This window comes from Triturus cristatus, chromosome 4_1 (assembly GCF_964204655.1).
Source record: "Triturus cristatus chromosome 4_1, aTriCri1.1, whole genome shotgun sequence".
Classification (NCBI taxonomy): Eukaryota; Metazoa; Chordata; class Amphibia; order Caudata; family Salamandridae; genus Triturus; species Triturus cristatus.
Genome location: NC_140585.1, coordinates 740879414 through 740901844, shown reverse-complemented (window position 1 = coordinate 740901844; position 22431 = coordinate 740879414). Strand labels below are relative to the sequence as shown.

At 50.2% G+C, this 22431-nt stretch overlaps 1 protein-coding gene across 1 annotated transcript in view; it reads right to left on the bottom strand.

Annotated features, from left to right (window-relative positions):
* LOC146855445 (stabilin-2-like) overlaps positions 1-22431 on the bottom strand; it is a 1201024-nt gene that overhangs the window by 852551 nt on the left and 326042 nt on the right. The window contains 1 exon segment of the mRNA XM_085653243.1: positions 2254-2340. Coding sequence (XP_085509369.1) covers positions 2254-2340 — 87 coding nt within the window.

The window sequence follows — 22431 nt, the reverse complement described above, 5'->3', positions numbered from 1 at the left end:
CGAACCGTAGTCACTACTTAAGGGATGCATTTTTATATGGGGTGTGCAAAGTTGCAAAGATTTGCCTTGCAATTTTACACAGTTCAACCCTTGTGGCGTCTTAAGGTCACAAAATTGGTAAAGCAAAATACGACGGCTGTTTTAGAGGAATTTTGTTGCAGCAGAAACCATTTTGGGGGCAGTGTAGGGCTGCTCATTGTAAAAGGTGGACTACTACCACTGAGTTACCTTCTGCATCCTCTGTTCCAAGGTCCCGCCCCGTCAAGTAAAGTCCTGAGATTCACACTGTAGTGACACCTGATCCCTTGTGCCTTTACACCTAGCCCACCCAAACTGTGCCCTGGAGAGGCTTCCCACCCTGAACTGTCCCGTGGACCACAGCTGTCCCTTCCTTTGGAGTGTTTCGTTGCAACACAGACTGTCTATTCCTGAATCCCTGCACCTCATACCTGACGTTTGTGGCCGGAAATGCTTCCTTGCAGAGTGAATGGGTGAGCTTAACTTCATCTTAGGTGAAGTCATACAAAGTCAAGAAACTTTGCCCTCCTTTGTGGTGGAAATTTATAGTTCACCTACCCCTAAATTATATACTGGATGTGATGCCTATTTTGATATACAGGTCACATACCCTATACCCTAGTGAAAATGCACATGCTTGCCAATATGGTTTGTACCAGTGGATATTGTATGCATTTTCTATTCTGTAATCAAATTGATCATTGATCTGTGCAAACTACAACCTACTCCTCATCTCTAAAGCACACGGTCACAGCTGCCAGTTGATGGCCGATAGTGTTAGGTGGCAGCCTGGAGCCGCACCAGTGGAGACATACAGAAGCTTGCCTGTTGGAGCAACTACTATAATGTTGCAAACTTGTTAGACATATCATTATGCATAAAACAATGAATTGCATGCATATTCAAATCTCATACACGTCAAAACGGTTAGTAAAATCAGCACTTTCATAACATCAACTGTCTGTGGGCCCTTCGCAGCAAAAGGTTCAACAGCAGTAGTCACCACCACGGTTGCTTTTCTGAATTGCACACGTGAATTTGTCCCTAAGTTGATTTACTCTTCCACTCAGTAATATTATTCCTTTTCAAACATAAGGCACATGTAGAGGGAAGCATAAAGGTCGAGTTCAGTTTAAACATGTCTTCCAAATAAAACTTTCTCCGGTCAAGTTATTCAGGGAAATTACATGACAATGCATAATAAATTCCTGGCCCTAACTAAATGGCCTTTGCGATAAATGACTTCACACGCCAGTCACTATCTTGTTGGCCTAATGCTCTTGAAACAGAATGACTGCTCTCTGAGTTTCCGGACTGAGTTTAAGGTCTACTAAGCATGACTGAGGTTCCAGTTGTAAACAGGTTGCACTTAAGATTCGCCGGTTATTAACATCATTGCTTTCAGTCTTTTATTGTGCATTTCAACATCTTTTTTTAATTCAGCTAGTGACAAATAATTATCAGCCCATATATCCTGCAAGCCCTGTACCTTCAAGAAACCTTTGCTCTTTGTCAGACTTTGCTGTTTCATCCCATAAAAGAGAAGGGTTTAAGACGTCCCATTAAGTTTGCACGTCTCAACTTGAAGACATAACAAGGCAGCTGGTTATTCCTTCTGATATAAATCACCACCAGCTCTGCCTTGTGCATCTTGCTCTACAGAAACCATCTGCGGAGACCAAAACGAGTTTGATGCCAATTTGATTCCCAGGTAGTCATTTCCTTCAACCACCTGCGATATGGTGCAAGGCGACATTAGCGGAGGAGGAGCGGGGAGCAACGAAATGCCACTTCTCCAAGGGCAGAAAAATCCCTTTCTCCAGCACGGGAAACATCCTTTACCACGCAACCATTACAACGCGGTATGGTTACATCGTGGTTTTTACAACGAAAGTCGTTACACCGACTTGCACTGGAGGGCGCTCTAGACTAAGGAATAGTGTGAATTACTATTCCAACACCTTCCCTACTGTACGTAGACTGGAGTTGGAATAGTAATTCACACTATTCCTAAATCCAGCGCCCTCCAACGCAAGTCGATGTAACGACTTGCGTTGTCAAAACCGCGATCTAACATACCGCGTTGTGATTGTACGCGTTGTACCATCATACATCCACCAGCACAGCTGAAGGAAGCCCTTCTTTGAAGATCATAGACCGGGTGAGGCTTTTACTCTCTGTTCCTCAGTCATACTCCGGTAATGATGTACATTACCAGCTTCAGCAAGCGCTTACCTTTCCATTTCCAGAACACGGGTTGGCAAATCCTCCTGGACACTGCAAGCATTCTGGACCATAGAAGCCACTACAGCACTCAGGCACCTGTGAGTTAAAGGAAACTGAAGTTAATCTGAATGAAAATGAACCCATCACAGTAATTTAAATGTGGACATTGTCACACTGTGTATTTGAATTGCGCTCCATTAAACATACATGCAGTCACAAAGGCAACATGACTTCCTTTCACCAGGCTCTTCCATGAAGCAACTTGCCAAACCAGGGAACTTAGTAATGGTGGAATTCTAGAATTCGAAATTCTTAACTTTCAAAATCACTCATAAACATAATCTTAGTGACTACCTCTCACACCACTTCATCTCCAAAGATAAAAATAATACCTTGATACAAAAAACAATGAGAATTTACAGTTCAAACCTCACCATTACCTCTCTACATATTCCAAATCAAACACTACTCTCCCCCTTTCCTCTATCTGCAGAAGATTCAAGAAGCCTGTAGGACAGCAGGATCAGAAGCACACCCATGCTCAGCGCAGGTAGGCGAGCACCTCCTCATCATCAGCTCAGCTAACATTGTGGCCAGAGCTGAATGTTCTATGTCGGAATAGCGATAACAAAAATATACTCTGACATAAACACTGCGGCCTAAATATCATTGACATAAACATGGCTGCTGTGGGTGTAGAGTTCTATTATTAACTCCAGTGGACCGATAGTTTTGTAAACTATGTTAAGGACGATAGGCCAGATGTACAAAATACTTATTTTGCATTTCCTAAAGAGCAACTCCTTAGAAATCGCTATTTAGGAAATTCAAAATGGTATGTACAAAAATAGAGACTCCCTAATAGCGAAATCGCTATTAGGAAATTGCTATTTAGGTAATACCAATCCATTCATACCTATGGGCCGTAAGGTACGAATGCTTTTGCATTTGCAAATTAGGAAATGCTACAGCAAGGGTGACGTTAGGCCTAAGGCACCCTTTTCTGCACCCCAAAAAGAGTGGTGCTCATGTAAATAGCACACATGCCCTTTGGGAATCATAAAATGCGATTTCTACTGGGTAGAAATTGCATTTTGCAATTCCCTAAAGGTTTTGTACATAGGAAAAGGCTAATTTCAATTTCTCAATGGGCTGAAATTGCGATTCAACCTGTTAAGAAATGCAAAAGGCCTTTGTACATCTGGCCCACTATATTTAGTCCGAACGATATTTAGGCCACAATATTCTGGTACCATACTGAGCTATCACTAACCATTCAGTTGAGTATTCCTTTAAGTATTCCTCAAATTGTACAAGCCACCATTAACGTAGTAATCTCCTGCTCACACTATGCTAACTGTACGTATGCCACTGAGCCTCTCTCAATGTGAACCAGATGTACAGAGAGTCAAGAACGTCTCAGCAAGACAACTCCTAGACTTTCATACCCAGGCTCACATTTTACTCTCTGTTTAGTCTCTCTATTGCTTGGATCAAATGATCAAATAGGAGAGAAAGCATGGTTCCACCCATGTTCCACCCATGGAATGCCCCAGATGCTAGGTAATGGAAAGCACCACTACAGGCAGCTTTATGTTACTTTTGGGAGACTTTCTGTCTTTGCAGTTTTTGGCTGGAAAGTACATTTCAAATAAACATTTTGCACCAATTTGTGTCACTTTTGTGATACAAGCCCAGCACTAAATGTTAGTAAATATACCCCAATGTCTGAACACACACTGAAAACCTAAATGATTTAAGCGTGGCTCAGAGAGGCCTCTGTCCTCAGATTGAAGGTTCAGGCCCCTGGCAAAGTGTACTGGAGTTTGGAAAGTGGAGAGAAACAGGAGAACCAGCATGACTAGCATGCCTCCTGCAGTCCTTTCAGGGATACCAGTTGAGCCCTAGGCCTAAGAACCCAGTATAACGTTTTCTTGAAGCCTTTCCTAGGGACACCTCCAAGCTACACTTTAAGAGGACAAAGGCTCCTCGTTTTGTGACTAAGTGCTTGAGTTGACAGATTCTTACAGTAAACAATTTGTTGGTATTAGAGAACCACAAATTGATTACAGGGTATTCTTACTACAGGAATGGTGCCTCTATATGAACTGACTATCAGACAGGTAGGTTGTAAGAATGTATAGACTGCATAAGGGGCATGTGTAAGCTACATAACTAGTGAGTCCCTGTGTATGTACTATAAAAAGAACAGCAACAACTCTAATGAGTCTGGGCACATGTGTGCTAGCTATTCTTAATTGAAGAAGGCTTTATATGATTACTTTCAGCTACAAGTTCAGCTCTCCCAACAAAAAACAATGTTAATTTGTATAGAATTAGGATTAAGTCATCATCCTAATGACAAGACTGAATAGTGTGTAGACGTCTATATGTTCCATTAATGGTATTACTAAATGTGAAGGTTATTTATATGGGATTCATCTAAAACTCAACTAAAGGACTAAACTCTGGCTAATTAATGCATTGGGCTGATGGTGATCAGACAAAGTGAATGCCCATTTGGTTATTTCTCTGTTTATGAGCCAATCAAGCAAAGGGTTTCATTTGCTTTTCCATTGATGTTCTATGGACCTAAACAAGGTTGAAGTCATTTATATGAAGTGAAATGTGGCAATGAAAAGGAGGATGTTGGAAAGTGGTTTATTAGTAGGTGCATGTGGGTTCCTACTACTAGTAATAACACCACATTCACAAATAAGGTCCAGTCAAGTCTCAATAAATGAATCCTTCCTCAACCCTTGAAAGCTTGGCTGACGATCAGTCAGGCTTAGCTTAGGAGACAGGTGTGAAAAGCATTTAATATCAGCAAAACAGTCAATAAACACACAAAAGAAACCCAACACTTGTTTCTAAAAATAGTGAATGTTTGTAGCTTTAACATAACACCAAAACAACAAAACTCTAAAGTAGGGAACCAGAGATATACATTTTTAAAGATTAAATGCAAAAATGTGCTTTCTAGTGCCTAAAAAAGAAAAGGGCCAACTGTGGTTATCTGGTCACGCTGGACCAGGACCAACTCAAAGTTTCAGTCTGACTGCAATGGCGAGGGTCGGATACGTTGAGTCATTGGCGCTGGGCAGGTTTTTACCTCCCCACATTGAAACGTTTTTGGCGCTTTTTCACTCGACATTGAGCGATCGGCTTTGTTAATCGGGATTTCAGTTCGACAACGGCGGCCTGCTGCAGAGCGATGCTGCAATGACTCCTGGAGGTCTTTGTCGTTGACATCGAAGTGCTCGGGAGCTTTCAGTGGTGCAAACCTGCATGGTGAGGCCGAGTCACAGTTCAGTGTCACTGGCTTGACTCTTGTCGTCGAGGTTGGTCTTCTTATGGAGCTTTTTCTACAAAGTTGTCCAAAAGTTCCCTAGCTTTTAGAACTTCTTCTGAAAGGTCCTTTCAGGGTCTTTGAGGGTTGACAACACCAGCAAAGGGTCCAGAAGCTCTGATTGCCTCTGGGGGTTGGGACTACAATTCCCACTGTGCACCTGGTCAAATCCAGTAAAGTCCAGGTGAAGCTGGTGAGCTGGCCTTGTCCTTGTTGGAGATATGCATTTGACTTCTTCCAGCACTTTTCTTCCTGTTGATGATCATGGAGTCACCTTCTTAATCTTTGAAGCCAGGCAAAGTTCTCTTTTATAAAGCCATGAGAGTGCAGCAAGTACAGTCCTTCTGAGTGCAACCCTTTCTTTGTGCAGTTCAAGGGTTCAGCAGGGTAGTCCTTTCTCTCCTGATGTCTCCAAGCAGGGATCTAAGGTGCAGTGTAGCTCTCTCATATGTATTCCATATTCCAGGCTGGGAAGAGGGGGAGTACCCCCAACCTATGGGGTTCAAGTTGCCACCCTCGTTTATGACCACTTCCTGGAAAGTATGGCATATTTCTGTCAGAGAATGCACATCTCCACAAAAATCAAAATGTGGAAAATCTCTGCTTGGAGTTGAGGTCTGGTTAACTCATCCCACAGGTGTGGCTAAAGTTTCCCTACACTCCTTTTCCAGACCCTCTCCTTATCTAATTAGAGGGGCGCCATCTGGCTGGGGGTGCAGGAAGTGAGAGTGGGCCTGGTTACTGTGCTATCTGTGCTTCTCCCTTTGAAGACCAGTTAGGCTACCCAGCCCCCTTCCTGTCCTGCCATCTGAAGGCAGCATCTCTCCTCTCACCAGATGCCTCTATTGTTTCAGCCCCAGGCCTCTTCACACCTAATCAAGGGGCAGCTTGACTCAGGCTGTCGAAGGCTGGCCAGTCAGAAGAGGCTACTACAGGGCTCTTTTAGGTAACTTCAGGAAAGCAAGTTCTAAAACTACTTTCCTGCAATAGTTAGAATAAATTCGACCTTGGCAGGTTGTTGGCATTATTGTAACTATTATTTTGATACTTTGAATCACTGTTCTAGCTCATTCCTGTCATAATGTTGACTTTATTAAAGTTTAATAAAGTCTTCTCATGTTAGCCTATGGAGCTAGCAGTGCTACAATGGGGAAAAACAAAATTGTCAGTTTTCCCTCACCAGAGCATATACAACATATTTTATAATGTCCATGTTTTTATTAACAAGACACCCCATCCTTGGGGCACCTAGGGCAGACCTTAGGGCTGACTTACATGTAATTAAAAGGTAGTTGTAGACTGTTGAAGTACTGCTAATTTCAAAGTCGAATTTGGACATATTGTTATTTTAAAACCAGCCTGCAAGGCAGGGCTGGCTTTAAAATTACAGCAGACACCACGGCCCATCATTAAATCCACTGGGTCAATAAAACCTATGTACTCTAACATATACTAGAGATTTAAGGTAGGGTGTCTGAACCAATTGTAATTACACTAATTACCATAAACCTTTTAAACAGAGCACCGGCCCGGGCCTGGTTAGCAGGGCCCGGGGAGAATTCAGAGACAGTAACCACCAGATTCAGTCAAACAATTGGGCTGATCATTTACAAAAAACTTTGTCACAGAGATTCAGTATTGATCTGATAAAATTAGGATTGCAAATCCAACTACTGAGTAGAAATACTTATTTGTGTTTTGAGTAAAAAACTGTTGTTGTTTTGGTTGTAGTTGTGGGAACTGTGTAGCATAATATTAAATAAGTATTGGTTAATGTAATGTTTTGGCGAGAAATATTACTTGCGACCTGATAAAAGAACCTGTGTACAAGGATACTTTTCCTCACCTAATTTAGGATTACAATGGGGAGAATGTATTACAAATGAGGAATTAAAAACAATGCTACTCTACAAGGAAGCATCCACAGTTATTTTGAAGAGGAATTTTCACGTTCAAAGTTAGTATTGATTTGTTCAGTGCTACAACATATGCAATTTGGGCACTTCATCAGTGTCTCTACAGCTTGTTAAGTGCAAGCAATCAACATTCTATATCTTTCAAGTCAGCTACAAGCAGTGCGTGAATCATTGGGAGTTCACGCACGACACTGTAGATGGATGCACAGAGGGAAAGTAGGTCAAGCATACATGACCTTAAGTGGTGGCCATATTGGAGCAAGTCAAGTCAAAACACTTTATTCGATTATTTAAAAATCATAAAAGTATACTATACAAATACATAATGTTAAAAAATTCCAGAACATATCATACAAATAAAAAATGTTCTTTTTTTTTTAAGTATATAAAAAGTCAGTGGCATATACATATGGATCAACACAAATATACACAAAACATTTATGGTAGCAGATATTTCATGGTTCATAACAGTGATATTTCATATATTACATGGAAGTTGATTTATGTTATATTATTTGAACTAAAATGAACATTTGCAGAGACAGCTCCTGCATTCATCCGGAGTCTCTTCCCTCTAGCGCGGATTGATGCAATCAAAAAATTGGCTACACCAAACATCACTAAAGGGGTCTCCATTAGTTGTAGATAATACAGTGCGGGTTTAAGCTGTACAAACCCCTTTTCCCTTAACAGTGGTTTAATGAACTTTTTCCTGCTTTCCAGAAAGAAAGAACGGAAAAACACAAAATGTAACTGATCCTGATCAGAAAAATTGTCACATTCACATGGCATGTTCTCCTTTGGGGTGCACCATTTATCGTAAATACCCAACAGAAAATGTGCCTGATTAAATCTAAATTTTGTTAAAAGCCACCGATGATAGGATCTGGTAACAGTAGTCAAGTAAGGTTGAATTGACAATGACAAGATCAACAAATAGTGTGACCTTACTGTTGGCTTAATAATTTCCTTTGCTTCTCGTTCTAATTCTCGCAATTTTATAAAATGAGTTTTTACCCAAATAATATCTTCTTTGGTCAGATTTTCCGGTTTCAAATATAGTTCAGGGCGACCCAGATGTACTGCTGATGTTTTAATAAATGTCAACCACTGAATATCCGCCACTCTGTCCCGCCCCATACAATCACTAATAATCTTGTGGTTTAGTGTAAGGTTGGGGTTCAGCCAAGCTCTGATCCATAATAAAAGCGGCGTCATATTTAACATGTCTGTAATGTACCCTAACCCTAGCTCCAAGTGAGCTGCAAAGGATGATGTGGATTGGGGGAGACCCAGGAGAGATCGCAGAAATTTATTTTCTTCTCTCTGTATCGGGGCTAGATCTTTATAGCCCCAGATTGCTGCCCCATACCTTGCTATGGCTAGAGTTTTTGATCTATAGATCGTCAATATGGCCTCAGCTGGTTTGCCACCCAATCTTTTCGCAAATCCTAATATAGCCGCCGATGATCTTTTCACGGCTACTACTTTATTAGCGACTTGGGGTGCGCCCAGGACCCGGTGTCGTCAAACACTACGCCAAGATAGGTAAACACTTTCACTCTCGTTATTACTGAGCCATTACAAGAGAGAGTTTTCATGTTGTTCCTACTTTTCCCTATGGCCATAACATGCGATTTCTCTACATTTGTCACGAGGTCCAGATTTTGCATAAAGTCCCCAAAGGAATTTAGTAGATGTTGTAAACCCACAGGGGTCCTTGACAGCAGCAACGTGTTATCAGCGTATAATAAAACAGGCACTGGGGTTCCCCCCATGCGCGGGACATCAACGGATGCTGCCGCCAAGGTAGGACCCAGTGAGTTTATGTATAGAGAAAATAGCATTGGGGCCAGGATGCACCCCTGGCGCACTCCCCTGCCGGACTTAAGACCAGCGGTACACTTCCCGTCTTGTGTCATACGAATAACCGCTGTCAGATCTCTATGGAGCTCTGCCAGGAAGTTCACCAGGGCCCGATCTAAACCCAGCTCCAGGAGCATTGTCCACAGCTTTGACCTATTAACTAGGTCAAAAGCCGTGGACAAGTCATTAAAAGCCAGGTAGATTGCCCCTTTTGTTGCGACAGTATATTTGCTGACTATTAGATGTAAATTCAGGCACTGATCTTCAATGCCTCGTCCGGTTCTAAAACCATACTGTGCATTACACAAGATGTCATTATTAGATGCCCATGTAGAGATCTTAGCCAGAATAACCTTCCCTAGTATTTTAAATGACGAGTCCAGTAATGATATAAGTCGATAGCATCTTGGGTCCCCCCTCTGGCCCTTCTTAAAAATCGGGACTATAATAGCCCGTGACCAAGATATAGGCAATCTGCTATTATCAGTACAGGCTATATTAAAAACATTAGTGAGAACTATTGACCATATTTTAGGGTGTGCTTTAAACATGTCAGCTGGCACCCCATCTGGGCCAGGGGCCTTATGACCAACCGTGTCCTCTATGGCCTTTTGTACTTCTTTGATTGTAAATCTCAAAGGAGAGTCCAATTGCTCGCTCACTATAGGAACAAAAACATCTACCGGGAGGTTACTGCCATAAATTTTCTCGAAATGGTCTAGCCATTCTCGTTCTGATATGTTTAGTTCTAGCGGGGTATTTTCCTTATCATTAAAAAGTGGAGAATTGATGATTTCCCAGAATTTGGAACTGTCCCTCAGGGTAACCTTGTCATATAATGAGTCCCATGCATTTTTTTTATATCATTCTTCCGAGACTCAACAGTCATTTTATAATGTTTTCTTAACCTGGCCACTTCCTCGTTATCTCTGGGTATCTTTTTTAGTTCCACCAATAAATCTCTATGGACTTTGGAGCACTTTAAATCAAACCACCCGTGTGTTTTTTGCTCCTTATGTGTTGTCTTACATGTTAGGTCCACAGCCACTTGCTGGCAAATTAAATCAAATGAGGAGATAATATCCCCACCCAGCCCTAGCGGATCTAAACAGATATTAATTTCCTTGCCCACCTTCTCACTTAGTGTGATGTGAAAAACCTCTGGGAAAATTTTACTCCATTTTAGCCGTCTCCCCTAATCCTGAACGATTAACTCCAAGGGAGGTACTGTATTTATATTTTCAGTAAGTAAATATGGGTTGTTATTGCGCAATTCCAATACCACTGGATTATGATCACTAAATGTAGCTTGTATTGCGTTATAAAAAATGACATTTTGCAGCATGCCTGGTGAAACAAATATAAAATCTATAATAGTATTACTGTCCCTAGCACTATATGTTGCTACCCGGTCATTGGTGTCAGAAAACTCCGGCTCGGCTAAATCAACATCAGACAATAGTTCTTCTAGAGCAGCCCTCTTTGTTGAATGTTCAAAATGTGAATAGGGCAAGTAATCTATATCTATTTTTCGCCTATACTGGCAATTTAGCTTACACAAATGTATGTTAAAATCCCCAAGGAGGATTAAATAAACAAAAGTGGTTTGAATCTTCTTATAATTCATTAAAAACTTTGCTAATGCATTAATGTTTTCATTACAATGCGTACCATATAGGGCATTATAGAAATTAACATACAAGATTTTATGCTTATTTGGCAAAGTAAATTCCAAGACTAGAAAGTTAGGGGATGTGGAGCTTAGGATTTTTGCAGTTCCCGTATGTTTCACAGAAATTAGGAACATAAGCCCCCCTCTGTCTCTCCCTGAGCTTGATGCTTGGGCAGCTTCGAAATACGATAAGTACCCATCTAACCAGAAATTACATTCCCTATCCCAGGTTTCCTGGAGTGCCACTACATCGTAATCCTTTAATTGTTCCAGCCATATACTGTCAACCCTCTTTGAGCGAAGCCCTGCAATATTCCAGCTTATGAATTTGACTGGTTTCCCAGCTCCCCTATCTACAGTGGGGACACCATATATCTGTTTTTTATGGGTAGCATAGCAGGTCAGTCAATCATTTTCATCCAGGTGTGATAAGGCTGTATATCTATTTGTTATATTCAAAGTGGCCTTATTAGTTGGTCTGTTGGTATCAGTCTGTCTTGGGATGAAACCTGGTGTCTGCAGGGCCCAGGGCGACAAACCAGTTGGGCGTCTCGGGGCACCTTGTTGACCACCATTACCCAAAGATGGTTTGGGAAAGTTTGGCCCGGGATAAAAATAACCTAAAGGTACCACACGAACCCCATCTGCCTTAATATCAGTGGCGTCCCAGAACAAACGTGCAACCTCATGGGGTCTATTAAAATTTACTATGATGCAGTCTCCAGGTAACTTTTTTACTGTGTGGCCCAACCAATTAACTCGTCTCACCATCGTGATGTGAGTAGATATATTCTTAGGGCTTGTGCAGTTTTCATCACACCATGACTTAACATTCTCTAATAGAGTACCCTGGGGCTCTTCCTCCTCTGGGCTTAAAGGTGGAATATTTACTAGGACGGCGACAAACGGGGTTGCCTCAGGTGGTAGGTTTACACGGGGCTTCAAACGCTGCCTCCTTTCCCCCTGTAGTGCTCCACCTTGATTTGCAACAGTTTTTACAGGAGAGGCATTGGAGTTGACCCCTTCATGGCCCAGTTCCGTTAGATCATTATTCTTAGCTATTAAAGTAACTGCTTTTGGTGGTATTGAAAATGTTTGGTTGAGTGGGACTGAAGGCCGATTTAAGACTAATGACGTGTCGTTCCCTGTCACTTCCATGGGTGAGTCATGGTGAGCGATAGTCCTAAGTGTTTTAGATTAAGGGCAATCAAGTGTTTTTAATGATACCAACTTATTTAACTGATCACATTTGCCTAGTATTTCTGACACACATTCTTTCAAAGTCTCAATAATATCGTTTGCAATGTGGGTAAGGGTAGTTTCTATCCTATCCGTGAGTACTTTTTCCACCATGTCCCTCATGCGTGTTTCAAAGGTACTTATAGCTGGGCGCGATTTTGTGAAATAATGCGTGGCCTTCTTTATCGGTCTCCTTATCAGCCTTTTAACATGCTTAGGCCAGCAGCCTCTCGTGTGGGACTTGGAGCAATGTCTGTACATAATGGATTGAGCTCCCCGGGGCCTGTTGTGGTGCACTGGGCTTGGGATAACATATCCTTAGCTGTGAAGATTTGGATCGCAGGCTCCAGAGGTATGACTTGTCTGCTGGTCAATGGGGACACAGGGGTGTCCGACCATGTGTTTTCCAACCCTAGTTCCCGTTCTTTCTCCGCAATCTCATGATTGAGTTTCCCCACGGCAGAGGTAAGGTAAGACATGATGTTATTTGATGTTGAAGATTTACGGGGAACTTTAACTTTCCCCGCCCCCCCCGAGGGTTGATGTTTGCAATTTGCGCTTACCCATGGTAATATGGAGCGCTCAGGGGGTGAGCCCGTCCCGTCCTCGTCGTCCACTGACAGCCACAGACGGCCCTCCCTCTGCCCGGGCTCAGCCCGGCGCCGCCCGCGCGCGTCCGCGATGCGGAGGAAGCTGCCTGTTTTTAATCGCCTCCAGGCGCGGCAACCAGGAAGTGGGCGGTTTCCCGAGGCAGGCTGGGAGCTGTAGTCCGCCCCACTCCGCGGCCGAGCGATGTCAATTGCTCGGCAGCGGGGGCGACCACAGCGTCAGGGCCCCAGCAGTTCTGGGAGGTCAGAGATGGCAGCGCGACCCCCTCCTTGTACGTCTCCGATTTGAAATGATCCCCGCTCCTCTGTGGGAGCTGCCTGTTTTTAATCGCCTCCAAGCGCGGCAACCAGGAAGGGGGCGGTGTCTCGAGGCAGGCTGGGAGCTGTAGTCGGCCCCACTCCGCGGCCGAGCGATGTCAACTGCTCGGCGGCGAGGGCGACCACAGCGTCAGGGCCCCAGCAGTTCTGGGAGGTCAGAGATGGCAGCGCGACCCCCTCCTTTTATGTCTCCGATTTGAAATGAACAAATTGGAGCAATCTGATGGCTGTGCCTAAAACCCGTATGACCGCTAGCAGATTACAACTATGTGAACATGTTTATTACTAGAACAATGTCTATTGAATAAGGTGATATTTTGTTTTACTGAGAGCATGACAAGATCAATGTGCAACTGCTTCCTTAATGTACATTAATTCCTTACAAAGCACAACCTAGGAATAGTGTGCCATTGCTTCCTTGTGTACTTTAGTTTGCATCTCAGTCCTACTGTGTGAACTATTGTTAAGATTATCAACACATAGTAGTGGTATTTCAGACTCCATTTGAACCATAGAATTAGTGTGGTGAAGTGTTGAATGTGAAGTGGTCCAGGTCAACCTGGTGAAGCAGAGACACAGAAATATTACACTTTGCTAAAATGAGTATCCAGTGTCACCATAAACCCTCCACGAGAGTTTGAGCATTCCAGGGGAATCAAATCTTGTATTGTCCGAATGGAAAGAACATTTATTAAATTACTTTGCAACCATCGATGAGGAGGACAAATTGTCAGAAGAAAGGAAGAAGCAATTACTGCTGCATTCACTTGGTCCTGAGGCGGTTAAACAAGTTCAACCAAGCACCAAAGGAAAATGATGCTTGGAACTTTAATATATTTGACAATGCCTTATAAGTTTTGGCTGCTCATTGTGCACCAAAAGTATGCATTGGTATCACAAGGTGCATATTTTATCATAGGAAGCAAGAACAATGTGAAACTATTGATGAGTGTTGTGAGGAAGTTAGCATTAGAGTGCCTATTTGGTATGTTACAGGAAGAACTAGTAAGAGGTCAAGTTGTGATGCATTCCTAGAGGCTCTAGCATACAAGAGAGATTGTGGGTGAACGGAAACTCTGAATTAAATGATGTCTTGGGGATTGAGCACAAAGCTAAATTATCTGGGCTAATAGCAAAGATGATCAGAGTGGTGAGAGTAATGCGGTGGGAAGAATAAAAGCAAACAGTCATGTGATACTTAGGGGTAGCAATTGCAATACATCTAATGTAAGTAAGTGTTAGCATTGTGATAGCAGAAGTCATTTGGCTTAAAGCAAGTTATGTCCAGCACTCAAACAAAAATAGAGTGAGTGTGTCATAGCTAGGACATCTTAAAGTTTGTAGAAAGAAAAAACAAAGTGTCAAATTAATAGCTAAAGAAATTTTTTTTTCTGAAGACGAGGTGGAGAAATGCAAATAACAAAGTGCTGCTATAAGTGTGAAAGAAAATGTAATTTTCAATATATATAACGAAAACCTGAGAAAGATTAAACCTACATGCCATTTAATGATTGGTAGGGTAGAAATCGATGGCAGTTTCAGGATCTCCACATACGACTATGGAATGTGTGGAAGGAGAAATTTGTGAATAAAAGTGATGACAATTATTGTGAGCGCGACATAGATCCTGAAGAATACAGCAGTGAAAAAACAGAAATGCTGGTATACTGGCTGCTGGGATTCAAATTTGAAGGAAGGAAACCAAGGGAAATTCTACGTAGCAAAGAAGGGATCAACATTTCTTGACTGGATTAACCAATGTAATTCACACATTGTGTTAAACCCAAATAGTCCAGTGCAGGTTCTACTGGTGGATGAGCACAAGTTTAAAGAAGAACATTTTTTGTCAAAATATCCGATGGAATTTAATGGGGCGGCAGATAAACTTGGAGTAGTAAACAAAATAATGTTAAAGGGTGGCCCCTACACCTCAGTGACCCCCTGTGCCCTCGCAGGCGGTCGCTCCCTCCACGCTGCTCTGCCGCTCGCCTGCCTGCTGACTTACCTGCTGCCTGGCCGCTCCCTGATTGCTGAAGACCTCCGCTCACCTCTTCTACGCCGCTGCCCTCCGCATCTAACTCAGGTTAACCTTCTGCCCGCAGCCTGCCGCCTCTGCCCCTGCTCCTCACCGGCCCCGCTGCCCTGGTCACCTCCGTGCTTCCCGCCGCTTCCCGCCGCCGCTGACCCGTAGCTCCGCCTCCCCTCCTCTCCCATTGGTCCTCCCGCCTCCCGCCTCCCGGCTGACCCTCCCTCCCGGCTCCTACTTAAGGGGTCCCCGCCGGGTCACTCACTGTGACCCCCTGTGCCCTCGCAGGCGGTCGCTCCCTCCACGCTGCTCTGCCGCTCACCTGCCTGCCTGCTGACTTACATACTGCCTGGCCACTCCCTGATTGCTATAGACCTCCGCTCACATCTTCTACGCCGCTGCCCTCCGCCTCTTCCTCACGTTCGCCTTTGCCCGCAGCCTGCCGCCTCTGCCCCCGCTCCTCACCGTCCCCGCTGCCCCGGTTACCTCCGTGCTTCCCGCCGCTTCCCGCCGCCGCTGACCCGTAGCTCCACCTCCCCTCCTCTCCCATTGGTCCTCCCGCCTCCCGGCTGACCCTCCCTCCCGGCTCCTACTTAAGGGGTCCCCACCGGGTCACTCACTGTGACCCCCTGTGCCCTCGCAGGCGGTCGCTCCCTCCACGCTGCTCTGCCGCTCGCCTGCCTGCCTGCTGACTTACCTGCTGCCTGGCCGCTCCCTGATTGCTGAAGACCTCCGCTCACCTCTTCTACGCCGCTGCCCTCCGCATCTTCCTCAGGTTCGCCTTCTGCCCGCAGCCTGCCGCCTCTGCCCCCGCTCCTCACCGGCCCCGCTGCCCCGGTCACCTCCGTGCTTCCCGCCGCTTCCTGCCGCCGCTGACCCGTAGCTCCGCCTCCCCTCCTCTCCCATTGGTCCCCCCGCCTCCCGCCTCCCGGCTGACCCTCCCTCCCGGCTCCTACTTAAGGGGTCCCCGCCGGGTCACTCACTGTGACCCCCTGTGCCCTCGCAGGCGGTCGCTCCCTCCATGCTGCTCTGCCGCTCGCCTGCCTGCCTGCTGACTTACCTGCTGCCTGGCCGCTCCCTGATTGCTGAAGACCTCCGCTCACCTCTTAAACGCCGCTGCCCTCCGCATCTTCCTCAGGTTCGCCTTCTGCCCGCAGCCTGCCGCCTCTGCCCCCGCTCCTCACCGGCCCCGCTGCCCCGGTCACCTCCGTGCTTCCCGCCGCTTCCTGCCGCCGCTGACCCGTAGCTCCGCCTCCCCTCCTCTCCCATTGGACCTCCCGCCTCCCGCCTCCCGGCTGACCCTCCCTCCCGGCTCCTACTTAAGGGGTCCCCGCCGGGTCACTCACTGTGACCCCCTGTGCCCTCGCAGGCGGTCGCTCCCTCCACGCTGCTCTGCCGCTCCCCTGCGTGCCTGCTGACTTACCTGCTGCCTGGCCGCTCCCTGATTGCTGAAGAACTCCGCTCACCTCTTCTACGCCGCTGCCCTCCGCATCTTCCTCAGGTTCGAATTCTGCCCGCAGCCTGCCGCCTCTGCCCCCGCTCCTCACCGGCCCCGCTGCCCCGGTCACCTCCATGCTTCCCGCCGCTTCCCGCCGCCGCTGACCCGTAGCTCCGCCTCCCCTCCTCTCCCATTGGTCCTCCCGCCTCCCGCCTCCCGGCTGACCCTCCCTCCCGGCTCCTACTTAAGGGGTCCCCGCCGGGACACTCACTGTGACCCCCTGTGCCCTCGCAGGCGGTCGCTCCCTCCACGCTGCTCTGCCGCTCGCCTGCCTGCCTGCTGACTTTCCTGCTGCCTGGCCGCTCCCTGATTGCTGAAGACCTCCGCTCACCTCTTCTACGCCGCTGCCCTCCGCATCTTCCTCAGGTTCGCCTTCTGCCCGCAGCCTGCCGCCTCTGCTCCCGCTCCTCACCGGCCCCACTGCCCCGGTCACCTCCGTGCTTCCCGCCGCTTCCCGCCGCCGCTGACCCGTAGCTCCGCCTCCCCTCCTCTCCCATTGGTCCTCCCGCCTCCCCCCTCCCGGCTGACCCTCCCTCCCGGCTCCTACTTAAGGGGTCCCCGCCGGGTCACTCACTTTGACCCCCTGTGCCCTCGCAGGCGGTCGCTCCCTCCACGCTGCTCTGCCGCTCGCCTGCCTGCCTGCTGACTTACCTGCTGCCTGGCCGCTCCCTGATTGCTGAAGACCTCCGCTCACCTCTTCTACGCCGCTGCCCTCCGCATCTTCCTCAGGTTCGCCTTCTGCCCGCAGCCTGCCGCCTCTGCCCCCGCTCCTCACCGGCCCCGCTGCCCCGGTCACCTCCATGCTTCCCGCCACTTCCTGCCGCCGCTGACCCGTAGCTCCGCCTCCCCTCCTCTCCCATTGGTCCCCCCGCCTCCCGGCTGACCCTCCCTCCCGGCTCCTACTTAAGGGGTCCCCGCCGGGTCACTCACTGTGACCCCCTGTGCCCTCGCAGGCGGTCGCTCCCTCCATGCTGCTCTGCCGCTCGCCTGCCTGCCTGCTGACTTACCTGCTGCCTGGCCGCTCCCTGATTGCTGAAGACCTCCGCTCACCTCTTCTACGCCGCTGCCCTCTGCATCTTCCTCAGGTTCGCCTTCTGCCCGCAGCCTGCCGCCTCTGCCCCCGCTCCTCACTGGCCCCGCTGCCCCGGTCACCTCCGTGCTTCCCGCCGCTTCCTGCCGCCGCTGACCCGTAGCTCCGCCTCCCCTCCTCTCCCATTGGACCTCCTGCCTCCCGCCTCCCGGCTGACCCTCCCTCCCGGCTCCTACTTAAGGGGTCCCCGCCGGGTCACTCACTGTGACCCCCTGTGCCCTCGCAGGCGGTCGCTCCCTCCACGCTGCTCTGCCGCTCCCCTGCCTGCCTGCTGACTTACCTGCTGCCTGGCCGCTCCCTGATTGCTGAAGACCTCCGCTCACCTCTTCTACGCCGCTGCCCTCCGCATCTTCCTCAGGTTCGCCTTCTGCCCGCAGCCTGCCGCCTCTGCCCCCGCTCCTCACCGGCCCCGCTGCCCCGGTCACCTCCATGCTTCCCGCCGCTTCCCGCCGCCGCTGACCCGTAGCTCCGCCTCCCCTCCTCTCCCATTGGTCCTCCTGCCTCCCGCCTCCCGGCTGACCCTCCCTCCCGGCTCCTACTTAAGGGGTCCCCGCCGGGACACTCACTGTGACCCCCTGTGCCCTCGCAGGCGGTCGCTCCCTCCACGCTGCTCTGCCGCTCGCCTGCCTGCCTGCTGACTTTCCTGCTGCCTGGCCGCTCCCTGATTGCTGAAGACCTCCGCTCACCTCTTCTACGCCGCTGCCCTCCGCATCTTCCTCAGGTTCGCCTTCTGCCCGCAGCCTGCCGCCTCTGCTCCCGCTCCTCACCGGCCCCGCTGCCCCGGTCACCTCCGTGCTTCCCGCCGCTTCCCGCCACCGCTGACCCGTAGCTCCGCCTCCCCTCCTCTCCCATTGGTCCTCCCGCCTCCCCCTTCCTGGCTGACCCTCCCTCCTGGCTCCTACTTAAGGGGTCCCCGCCGGGTCACTCACTTTGACCCCCTGTGCCCTCGCAGGCGGTCACTCCCTCCACGCTGCTCTGCCGCTCGCCTGCCTGCTGACTTACCTGCTGCCTGGCCACTCCCTGATTGCTGAAGACCTCCGCTCACCTCTTCTACGCCGCTGCCCTCCGCATCTTCCTCAGGTTCGCCTTCTGCCCGCAGCCTGCCGCCTCTGCCCCCGCTCCTCACCGGCCCCGCTGCCCCGGTCACCTCCATGCTTCCCGCCGCTTCCCGCCGCCGCTAACCCGTAGCTCCACCTCCCCTCCTCTCCCATTGGTCCTCCCGCCTCCCGCCTCCCGGCTGACCCTCCCTCCCGGCTCCTACTTAAGGGGTCCCCGCCGGGTCACTTACTGTGACCCCCTGTGCCCTCGCAGGCAGTCGCTCCCTCCACGCTGCTCTGCCGCTCGCCTGCCTGCCTGCTGACTTTCCTGCTGCCTGGCCGCTCCCTGATTGCTGAAGACCTCCGCTCACCTCTTCTACGCCGCTGCCCTCCGCATCTTCCTCAGGTTCGCCTTCTGCCCGCAGCCTGCCGCCTCTGCCCCCGCTCCTCACCGGCCCCGCTGCCCCGGTCACCTCCGTGCTTCCCTCCGCTTCCCGCCGCCACTGACCCGTAGCTCCGCCTCCCCTCCTCTCCCATTGGTCCTCCCGCCTCCCCCCTCCCGGCTGACCCTCCCTCCCGGCTCCTACTTAAGGGGTCCCCGCCGGGTCACTCACTGTGACCCCCTGTGCCCTCGCAGGCGGTCGCTCCCTCCACGCTGCTCTGCCGCTCGCCTGCCTGCCTGCTGACTTACCTGCTGCCTGGCCGCTCCCTGATTGCTGAAGACCTCCGCTCACCTCTTCTACGCCGCTGCCCTCCGCATCTTCCTCAGGTTTGCCTTCTGCCCGCAGCCTGCCGCCTCTGCCCCCGCTCCTCACCGGCCCCGCTGCCCCGGTCACCTCCGTGCTTCCCGCCGCTTCCCGCTGACCCGTAGCTCCGCCTCCCCTCCTCTCCCATTGGTCCTCCCGCCTCCCGGCTGACCCTCCCTCCCGGCTCCTACTTATGATGCCCCCTCAGCGACCGCGCAGCGGACACGCGCAGCGGGAGCGCCGATTGAGCGCCGAAGGTGCGCCAAAGGTAAGCCCGTCTGCGCCCGTCCGCGCCTGGACCGCGCCCAGCGCCAGACCCCCTGGTCCCCGCGCTCGCCAGCCCCCCCGCAGGACCTACGACTTCGCCACGCTCATCGCACTCAACACCGCCCGAGCACCTGGATGCTACCAAGCGTCCCCGCGACGCACCCATGGACCCTTCGTCTGCCGATCCTGCAACTTCTCCTGCCTCCGAACAGGCACTACGCCCACCAAGACGGACAACAGCAACCACCTCAAGTGCATCCTGGTCAACATCCGCTCCGTCCACAGACACGCCGTGGAACTCTGGAACCTCCTCGACACCGCATCTCCAGACGTCGCCTTCCTCACTAAAACCTGGATGAACGCCTCCTCAGCCCCCGACATCGCCATAGCCATCCCGGACGGCTACAAGATCATCAGGAAGGATCGCTTCAACCAGACCGGAGGGGGCATCGCCATCGTTCACAAAAGCACCATTCGCATCTCGACTGACTGCATCGACGCATTCAGCGCCGCCGAATACCTGCACTTCCAGATCCACACCGACCCCAAGACTACCTTCAGAGGTGCCCTCATCTACAGACCCCCGGGACCACGCGCACAGTTCAGCAAAGACATCACAGACTTCATCAGCCCTCACGCCCTCCCCTCCGCCGACTACATCCTCCTCGGGGACCTCAACTGCCACCTGGAGAACAACAACAATCGCAACACCACCGCCCTGCTGGACAACCTCGCCAACCTCGGACTGAAGCAACTGGTCTACTCCCCCACCCACTACGCCGGCCACCCGCTCGACCCTCTCTTCTCATCCAGCAAGCACGTCACCTTCAGCCACTGCACCGGACTCCACTGGACTGACCACAGCTGCATCCACTTCAGCTTCAAAAAGAACACGGTCCACCACCACCCGAAGCAGGTTCCCCACAGAAACTGGAGCAAGATCACCGTCGACCAGCTCACCACCTCCCTCAGCCAGAACCCACCTATCAGGACAACGGACCCTAACACAGCAGCCCTCGACCTCACGCAATGGCTGACCTCCTGTGCCGACGACCTCGCCCCACTGAAGAATCCACTCACCAGGCCCAGAAGCAAGAAGGCCCCCTGGTTCACCAACGAACTCAAGGACTCCAAGAAGGACTGCCGCACCCTCGAGAAGGCCTGGCTCCTCGACAAGACCACCGACAACATGACCGCCCTCAAACTCGCCACCCGCAGACATCACCAGCTCATCCGCACCACCAAGAAGAAATCTCTGAAGGAACGACTGGACAAGAACGCCCATGACAGCAAGGAGCTCTTCAACATCGTCAAGGAGTTCTCCAACCCCAGCACCGGCAACAACGACATCACTCCCTCGCAGGACCTCTGCGACTCCCTCGCCTCGTACTTCCACCGCAAGATCGCCGACATCCACAACAGCTTCAGCGTTCCACCCCCGCACCCATCGACCGAACCTACACACCCCGCCGCCATCCTCCAGACATGGACCGAAGTGACCCCCGAAGACACGACACGCATGATGAACACCATCCACTCCGGATCTCCGACCGACCCATGCCCCCACCATGTCTTCAACAAGGCCGCCTCTACCATTGCCCCCCACCTCCGAGACATCATCAACACCTCCTTCGACACAGCCACCTTCCCGGAGAGCTGGAAGCACGCTGAGCTCAGCGCACTACTGAAGAAACCAACAGCGGACCCGACCGACCTCAAGAACTTCCGCCCCATCTCGCTCCTTCCCTTCCCTGCCAAAGTCATCGAGAAGATCGTCAACAAGCAACTGGCCGCCTTCCTCGAGACGAACGGATCCCTCGACCCATCGCAGTCCGGATTCAGAGCCAACCACAGCACCGAGACCGCCCTCATCGCAGCCACCGATGACATCCGAGCCCTGCTCGACAACGGTGAAACAGCGGCACTCATCCTCCTTGACCTCTCCGCAGCATTTGACACTGTCTGCCACCGCACCCTAGTCCAACGCCTCAACGACACCGGCATCCAGGGGAAGGCTCTGGAATGGATCATCTCATACCTTTCCGGCAGAACACAGAGAGTACGCCTCCCCCCCGTTCCGATCTGAGGCCACCAAAGTCATCTGCGGCGTCCCGCAAGGATCGTCGCTCAGCCTTACTCTCTTCAACATCTACATGAAACCCCTCGCTGCCATCGCACGCCAACACAACCTCAACATCATTTCCTACGCCGATGACACCCAGCTGATTCTCTCCCTCACCAGAGACCCCGACACCGCCAAAGCCAGCCTACACGAAGGGATGAAAGACGTCGCCGAGTGGATGAACATCAGCCGCCTGAAGTTGAACACGGACAAGACAGAAGTCCTCATCCTGGGACCGTCACCCTCCGCATGGGACGACTCCTGGTGGCCCCCGGCCCTAGGCACCGCACCCAAGCCAACGTACCACGCACGCAACTTGGGCGTCATCCTGGACTCCTCCCTTTCGATGACTAGACAAGTCAACGCCGTCTCCTCATCCTGCTTCCACAACCTCCGCATGCTCCGCAAGATCTTCCGATGGATCCTGACCGAG